This window comes from Pollicipes pollicipes, unplaced genomic scaffold (genome assembly GCF_011947565.3).
Source record: "Pollicipes pollicipes isolate AB1234 unplaced genomic scaffold, Ppol_2.1 Scaffold_1600;HRSCAF=1878_pilon_pilon_pilon, whole genome shotgun sequence".
Classification (NCBI taxonomy): domain Eukaryota; kingdom Metazoa; phylum Arthropoda; class Thecostraca; order Pollicipedomorpha; family Pollicipedidae; genus Pollicipes; species Pollicipes pollicipes.
Window position 1 is genome coordinate 23,839,128 of NW_023595962.1, and position 8,674 is coordinate 23,847,801.

Consider the following 8,674-nt stretch of genomic DNA (forward strand, 5'->3'; position numbering starts at 1 on the left):
GACTGCTCAGTTACAAGCATTCATCGGGCACGGCTAGCGATATCGCGCCCACCTCCAAGGCCCGGCGGCCTTTGCCAAGGGATCAGATCTCACAATGGTGACCAGTCCCCTCTTGACCGCCGCGGCGATTACCCAGCGGGGTGGCGGGGGAGCGGCGGCGGTCGCCAGGCGCCGCCACCGTGAAGAAGTGTGCGTATGGAGAAGGTGGTCTTCTGACTCGTAAATACAACTATTTAACACACCGTCGAAAAACCATCCTACCAGTTCCGACCTCAAAAAAGATCTTAAACTACTTTGGAGGGCTTTGAACACTTTTTCACGGAAAAGCTTAACAATGCCGCAATTTCGGTACTACGAAGCAATTTGGTTCTGACAGGCGGGTGTCTATTCACATTTCGGAGTCGTTAGGCTAGCACTTACAAACGCGGACGCATGCACCCACGCACGCACGCACGCAGGTGCCCGAAATTGACATTGGTCGGGGCCTCTGAATCAGCGAGAGGCGCCTGTGTTAGTCAGAGCCCACAGTGATCAACAGGGGGCGTTTTGGTACATCGCCGTTTTGGAGGTCGCCATCTAGCCGTTGGTCAATTTGGCGTCTTGACTTGCCGACGTGTCGCAATTTTGCGATTCCTCATTTGGCAGACGACGAAAAGATATTCGCCAAATGTGCTTTTACGTTTTGTCCAAGGACCGGGTAAAACCACGTAACGAAGGCAAAGCTATTGAGCTTCTGTGGCATACTAAAGTTAGGTTGTTTGCACGTCTGAATGACTAAGCCTGTTCTCCCGCTGCTCCTTGATCCGCTGTCAACAATTCCCATGAAGTCGCATGTCATCCTACCTTGGCTTCGTCTGTGAGGCTATTGGCGCGGGCCCGGCAGGCACTCTATCGCGGGGGCGGAGGTCACTCTCTATCCGACGGCATCTCACGGGACCTCCGCCCAGCCTGCCATATCTATCGACTTGAGCGACGCGATTGCGACGCGGTTTGCTCGCCAGCACTGTCCTCTCACGCGCTCGATCCGCTCTGCCGGGCGGCGCGCGGGTCAGACGCCCAGCACGCGCTCCACTCGCCGGTGCTACCTCCGCGACAGCAGACCCGAGCGCCAACAGCGCGCAGCAGATCACGAGCGAGGTGAGGACCTGTGTGTGTGTGTGTGCAGTGATCTGGAAGACAGACTCGTTGGTGAGCGTGGCAGATTTTGTGAGGGATGTGTCTGGTGTGTGCCATGAATGCAGCGTAACTCCTATTTTGTGTCATGTACAGCCATCGTCAAGTGGCCGTTGCCGCGTCGCAGGGGAAATCCTTGATGTGAAAATATATGTTAGCCTAGTTTTATGCCATTCTCAGATATCCAGATACCAGTTGACAATTCTGGTAAGTCACCTAAACTTGTCAGCAAAGCCTTTGGTATGGAGGCAATGTCGATATTTCATTTCGGCGAGTGACCAATACGCTGAAAATTAACGACACCATTAAGCTGACACAAGGCCGTAATAGCTGACAGCTCGGTTATAATGCATATTGACCGTCAAGCCTCGCTCAACTCGGGCTGGCGACGTTCTAATCCTGCATGGCATGAACAGGTGATCAAGCCTGCAATCTGAGCTAACGCTTACCTGCTATGGACCGCTGGAGAGGCAAAGTCGCGCTGGTAACTGGTGCCAGCGCCGGCATCGGTGCTGCCATCTGTCGAGAGCTTGTGCATCACGGAATGACGGTGGTTGGATGCGCCAGGAATCACAAACGAATCGAGGTAGGTCATACCTGGAAACACTACACATAGCTTAGAATGGACCATCGAGTGAAACTCTACTTTTTGTACCTTTTCTGCTAACGACTTATTCTGAAAAATTATCCAGAAAATGTTGCGACGTAACATGCACTCAATGAAGAGCTTATATCAGCACCATGAAAACACACTACGACTTATCTTCAGTCAAAGGGTTGAGGCGTCGTGAGTAGACCAAAGCCCACGTAGACAGGTTTATTCCGTCGTTCTGAAGCTCTGCGTGATCTAACGCTGATTTTCAAAGGTATTTTTAAATGCTGAACATTTTAGACAACGTGATGAGGCTCGAAAATTGTGTGATTTTTGATAAAAGCAGGACTGTCTCACCATTGATGGCATCATTTTAATCTGACATTTTCAGGAGCTGGCTGCCGAACTGAAAGGTTCATCTGGTTCCCTGACAGCGATGCACTGTGACCTGACCAAGTCGGACGAGATTGAGGCCATGTTCTGTGCTATCACCAAACAGTTCGGCGGCGTCGACGTCTGCATTAACAACGCCGGCCTCAATTTTACCGGGGGCCTCCTTGATGGCGCCATCGACAAGTGGCGCACTATACTGGACGTCAACGTCTTGGCGCTGGCACACTGTGCTCAGCTGGCTATTAAGGGCATGAAGGATCGTGACGTCACCGAGGGACAGGTGATCAACATCTGCAGCCAGGCCGGACATATGGTGGGCCCATATCCAAACAGCCATTTCTACACGGCGACCAAGTTCGCGGTGACGGCCCTGACCGAGGGGCTCCGCCAGGAGCTGGCGGCCGATGAGACGAACAAAATCAGAGTTGCGGTAAGTCGCGATTTTGTGCGGGAGTCGACCTTGAACCTCGGAACCCGAATTCAAGGACACATTAAACCATCCTAAGGTCTAAAAAGATATCGGTGCTAACGCGACTTGCAAGTGTTTTAGAACTGCTAAACAAGGCTCTAGGCCTTCCAAGCACATTATAACTTATAATTAAAACTATAAATTAGAATTAGAACTTGAGGCCTGCACCAGTGACGCATCCCGCGTCAATCCAGCAGAGTAGGTCGCCATTCCTACCAGGGCTTAGGATTCCGTCCAATGCTAGAAAGTAAGATGAATTAAGGACATTCTCTCGTGCAGTATGTGACCATATTTTGTAACACAACTTTATGTATAACATAAGCTCGAACACAGGACTAGACTAACAGGTTTACGGCAGGATTGGGACAAGGTATTCGTATCCGAAATTGAAAAATTCGGACTGTCGTCCTTCGCGGTTAGCTCAGTTGGTAGTACACTGGACTCAGAATCAGCAGACACTGATTTCAATCCTAGCAATTGAAAGGAGAGAATTCGGATGGGGCGTGCATGGGTAAAAGTCAGAAGCCATGCAATCATCATCAGGATTAAAAAATACATAACGACGGCTAGATAGATAACGGTTAGAAAAATTGTCTACGTGCACCAGACGAGGACGCCAGTCGAAACAATTATTCCATTTTTGAGACGAATGCAGTCTTCGGCACAGTCAAGCTCCGGTGTCAGTAATTCGAACACTTTCCCAAGCATTCTGTCAGTGTGGGGAAACATCGGTCATCATTTTGTCCGTGTAGTTCTATCTGGGCGCGAACACGTTCTGATACCATTCAGTGGTCATACAAATACCGTATTGGAATTGTGGACGGTTGCTCATTTTCCATTAGAATAATGTGCTTTAAAAGCTTGCTTGAAGGTTTCGTTGTCTGTTAAAATGGAATGCTCCACGATTGAGGATATGAAGGAAACATCAGATATGATAAAATCAGCTCATTTCTAATTATTTGCATGCTTTAAAGTGTTATTCCAGGGAAACATTAAAGTCCTCCTACTGGGGTTTTCCGGAATGACTGCTGAACGGTTTCGGTACGATACTGATATTAAGAACCTGAGTTCAAACTCATCTTACACATCTTATACAAGTTAAAGTTTCTGAATTTCACGGCTCATGGTTTAAGACCTTTTTCCTGGGGTTATGTCAATGACATTTTGCTAAAAAACGACAAAAACCTACTTCTTCGCAAGAAAAGCCTTCCACATGTGATTTGCTTTTCCAACGTCAGGTCATTTGAGGTCATTTGACATGCTGCCGAAATATCAACGCATCTATATTCCTGTTCTCTTAGCTTTCTCCCGAGGAATAAGGCTATTACTCCTGTCTTATCCATGTGCATAATGCTCCGCACAAATGCACATAGCAACTTACAGACTGAAACTGAAAGTTGCGCGATTTATGCCTTGATGACACCTATGTTACGATCTAAAAGGTCTTTCCATCCTTATTCTATCGATTGATATTGTTTATTTGGTTGTTGGTATAGCCTGACGGATCATTGCAACGTTCGTTATCATCCATCTGATCTGAGATGACAAATTAAAGGTCACCTGCATTGGTACACACTATTGTCTGTCTGACAGAGTTCTCCCAAGTACGTTTAACTCAGCCTTCCTCTTTGTCGTAGCAAGCTTAGTTATTGAAATGGCAGGGAGGCTCTCTAGAGCGTTAATCCATGCGGCCTGGTTTGACGTAAAGATCTCCATCGATCAAGCACATCCATCTGGTGCAGCTTGTAGTCAGCTTTGCAGTAGCGTTTTCTGCATGGTTCCAGCATGATTGTCTGGTCCGTCTCGGTCCGTCCGAGCTCTGATCCCAGAAACCCATCCATTCAAAGGGTTCGGATCAAATCTGTAAAAAGATTAGCTTCTAGATCTAAAATCTTTCTAGATCCTGGAGGCGCTTCTAAGGTCCTTCACAAAGGTCCAAGGAGGAGAAGGCGAAGGCGAGGGTTAGATATTCTAAGCCATGCAAACGAAATGAAAAGCCATATAAACCAAAAGGTTAGTCCTTTTCAAAGCCCTGTCCATCTGTCACGCTGCACGTTTGAAAAGATCACGAAAGTTTACGCATTGCAAGGGTGCGCTTTGAAACGCTCCCTAATAACATCAGGCATGTTCTTAGGGGAAAACTACCATAAGTTTAGATCTGCAGTTGTATTTCCACGAGTGATGAGGCGAGCCGCCAGGCATGACAGCACACACGGAAACAGCTCGGCCGCACTCTTCATAGGAACTTCCTTTTTTCTAAGGCTCGACCAGGAATAGTTTGCACTGCATTTGCTCATAACACTTTTTCCCCGGCAGGCTTGATAGCCTTTTTATTACCGTTAGTTACTCTACGCCAATGAATGCCATGCAAATTTTCATATCGCACATCGTCATACGTAAATATTCGTATGCACAAAAGAAAACTGTAGCTTTGATCTCCTGTTTATCGCCTTAACATTTGTTACAAAAATCGTATACACAAAGGACGTAAGTTGTTAAGTGCATTTGTGGGAAACGTAATTCACCTAGATAAGACAGTAGCAATAGCCTCATTCCTGAGGGAGAAACAGGAGAATAGAGATATAGATGCGTTGATATTTCGGCAGCATGCCTTTTAAGAAAACAATAGCGTACGCAGGCATAGTAGGCAGAAGTAGGGAGAAATATCAGAAGAAAGCATTTTGCCGAAATATCAAAGCATCTATATCTCCATTCTCCTGTTTTTTTTTCTCTAATAGGAATGAGGCTATTGCTCCTGCCTTATGCCAATGCAAATTTGTTAATCGTGTTTAATCGTGCACACAGTTTTCGTATCTCATTTCCTCGTAACGCATTGCCTCGTATTGTGCACTTTTTCGTTCGCACGTCCTGCTTCGCACAGCTATCCGCGCTGCGGTCCTTAACAGCACGAATAAACGTGATTGCATCTCTTCATATGCATGCTTCCTTGGATCGCATTTGCAGCATCGAGACGCTTTCAGCGCAGTAACGCCGCGGCGCGTGCTTCTTCCAGCAACTATCGCCCGGCCTCGTGAAGACCGAGATCGTCGGCCGGATGCTTAACGACATGGCCCGCGGTGACGTCATCATGGCCGGCGGCATGGACGCCAGCGCCATCGCCAAAACAGTCACCTTTGTCATGTCCCTTCCGCCTGATGTGCAGGTATTGACATCTGAGTACATGACGGGTCTATAGGACTCTAAATGACGTTAATATGCAAAACTAAATGGAGACTCATTTCATTTCCTGAACGCAGAGCTGTCAAAGCCATGTGTACATTGTAGATGGTCCCGACACGTGTTTGGGTCTGAGTTTGAGTCTGGGAAATTCCGTTGGAATGATGCCGCGGCCTTAAGCCGTAGCCTATGTTGAAAGATTCATTGATTGTCCTGATCAAAATGCGCGATCCAGATTAATTTCAGTCATGACAAATCTCTTTTAGCCTACTACTTCAGTGCTACGATGACAGCGGTACAGAAGTAGTAGTTTGGCTTCAAATCGGTGAATCAGAACGAAATATTACTGGTCGAGGTTGTTCTACCATATATCATAATTGTGCGATTCACGCATTGGTGTTTGATTGAACTCAGTCTTGCGGATATGTAAAGGCATAGTGTAAAAGCTGTTGAAGGGCATGATTATAGTGAGCTAGCAAACATTCAAGTTTTCCAGCAAACTGCAAAAGTCGCTGCTTTAAAGCAAGGATGAGTGCAATAGTAAAATGTCTCAAGGAATCTGGTGTCGCCCGTTTAAATCGGATGAGTGCAGCAGTAGAATGTCTCAAGGAATCTGGTGTCGCCCGTTTAAATCGGATGGGCGCACAACATTTAGGCGGCGACTGTGCATCACTTCATTTCATATTCGATTTGAAGGACGTGCCCGTGTAAAAGGCCAACATTGACGGTACTGAGATGCTCTTTTATGCTTTCAGGTTCATGATGTTCTGATGAGGCCGACGTCTCAGAAAAGATAAGCGATCTACTTCGACCGGCATGGACGATGATGATGTCACGCACGTCGATGTTACCAACTGACGCGTCCTTGTGTGAAAATATTCAATCAAAAGGTCTCTTAAATAACGCATTTGTAACTTACGCTCATTCTACCAACCTTTGAATCACGGTAAAAGCACAAGTTAGCATAGAAAACAAATTTGTGGTCACGTTCGCGATTGTGGTATGTAAAAATACACTTGTATTAGTTGGGTTGGCGTAGATTACCCTAAAACCATGCAAATAACAGCGTATTGCCATTGGCGTAGGTGTTTCCCTAGCAACCGTTTTTTTATGAGTTTTGGTCGCCATGACCTTTTGGAGGTCAAACAAAGTGAATGACCTCAAATGAGCACCAGTGAATTTTTCCTTAGGCTTACGACGATTGCATGAGAAGGTCTGGTGGCAGTTTGGACACCGATCTGAAGTTTGACCTTGTTTGACCTTATCTGCCCCGAAGTTTATGACCAAGGAACTCCAATTTTAGCACGACTGAGTTCACATACAGACCACATACTCTGTGAATTTTATGTCTCTAGCTCTCTTGGTTTTGAGGTCTTGAATGGTCAAATTGACAAATTGTCAAATTGTCAAATTTGTTTGTTGTTGTCAAATTGTCAAATTGTCAAACTGATGACCCCCCCCCCCCCTCCACCTGCGCGAAGGGTATTTAACCAGCCAACTGGGCGCGTGATAACCCTTTTTAGTTTCCTAGGAAGCGTGACATCAACATTTGCCAATTTGAGCGAAACCATCAACATGAGGTGAGCAGGCTGGTGGAAGGATTACTTCAGCCCAGAGGGCGGCGATTCTGTCCCTGTGTGCCATGCGGGCCATGTGCAAGAATATGATAGCTCCGAGCGTGCTAATTATTATTATTAAAGCTAAAAAGCGCCCCAAGTTTCCCAAGGTCTAATGATAAAAACACCCCTGAAATAAGCATTCTCAGCTCACTTATGTGAACGTTGTTTCAAGGGCATATCCAAATATGCACACTAGAATATATCAAACATACATTAGAAAGCACTGTGGCTTAAAACGGCTCTAGGTTTCTGATAGCAGCTTTTCCTAATTTGCCAAACATGGCGAGTTAGTCAATAAAACGTATCATGTCATGTCATGTCAATAAAACGCATCATGCCATGTCATGTCAATAGAACGCATCATGTCATGTCATGCATCGTGTCATGTCATGTCAATAGAACGCATCATGTCATGTCATGCATCGTGTCATGTCATGCATCATGTCATGTCATGCCAATAGAACGCATCATGTCATGTCATGCCAATAGAATGCATCATGTCATGTCATGTCAATAAAACGCATCATGTCATGTCATGTCAATAAAACGCATCATGTCATGTCATGTCAATCGAAAGCATCATGTCATGTCATGTCAATCGAAAGCATCATGTCATGTCATGTCAATAGAACGTATCAGTCAGCCTGAATCGGGCTCCAAAAACAGTGCTTTCCTGCTTCATTGATAGCATGCTTGTTAGGCGAGAGTTATCTATAATTGCAAATACCGCTGGACATCAAGCACCTCACCTTGATATGCTGAGCTTTCGCTCAAAAGTTACATATGCGAATCTTTAAATACAATTTTGCTCAGGTGCTGTGCCGACAGAAGATTGTCAAATCTGGCCAATTTCTAGTGTCTTTTAAAGATAGCATAAATTAAGTTCACAGTGATCTTGCCCCCATACTGATGCCTGATACTCGGATTCATTTCTTAGGTGCGAAACAGGGACAGATCAAGGGAGGGGGCACAGAGCCATGCATTCTCTTTTGGGGCGGAAGGAGCCCTTAGGCTCCAAAGGGGCACCGTAGCCGGCCGAACAGACGCATTTTTGCACAAAACGGAACAAAATTGGACGTTTTTTGGCTTCCAGGCGACCAAGAACAATCGCAAGCGAAAGAGAAGGGCCTACAAATAAACAAAAATTATTCTTGACTGAGTGAGTGGCGATTTGAAAGTTTGAAGGCCCATTTTGCAGTCCAGAGATCCTACGCTGTTTCCGGGGCCCTGTATGTCTACTTGCAGGGTCAA

The 8,674-nt window shown here is 46.1% G+C and overlaps 1 protein-coding gene across 1 annotated transcript; it reads left to right on the forward strand.

Moving 5' to 3' along the window:
- The first annotated feature begins 983 nt into the window (after positions 1-983).
- LOC119090775 (dehydrogenase/reductase SDR family member 11) lies at positions 984-7,800 on the forward strand. Its single transcript, XM_037213582.1, has 5 exons — positions 984-1,137; positions 1,590-1,759; positions 2,157-2,588; positions 5,641-5,790; positions 6,560-7,800. Exons 2-5 carry the CDS (start codon positions 1,628-1,630, stop codon positions 6,599-6,601), a joined length of 756 nt encoding a protein of 251 aa, XP_037069477.1. The 5' UTR covers positions 984-1,137; positions 1,590-1,627; the 3' UTR covers positions 6,602-7,800.
- Positions 7,801-8,674: the final 874 nt, after the last annotated feature.

What these genes read in the sequence shown, in the direction of transcription:
- LOC119090775 (XM_037213582.1), top strand. Translation starts at nt 1,628, where the DNA reads ATGGACCGCTGGAGAGGCAAAGTCGCGCTGGTAACTGGTGCCAGCGCC. An exon ending in GGAATCACAAACGAATCGAG is followed by an intron (nt 1,760 to 2,156) that starts GTAGGTCATACC and finishes TGACATTTTCAG; the next exon opens with GAGCTGGCTGCCGAACTGAA. An exon ending in CCCTTCCGCCTGATGTGCAG is followed by an intron (nt 5,791 to 6,559) that starts GTATTGACATCT and finishes TTATGCTTTCAG; the next exon opens with GTTCATGATGTTCTGATGAG.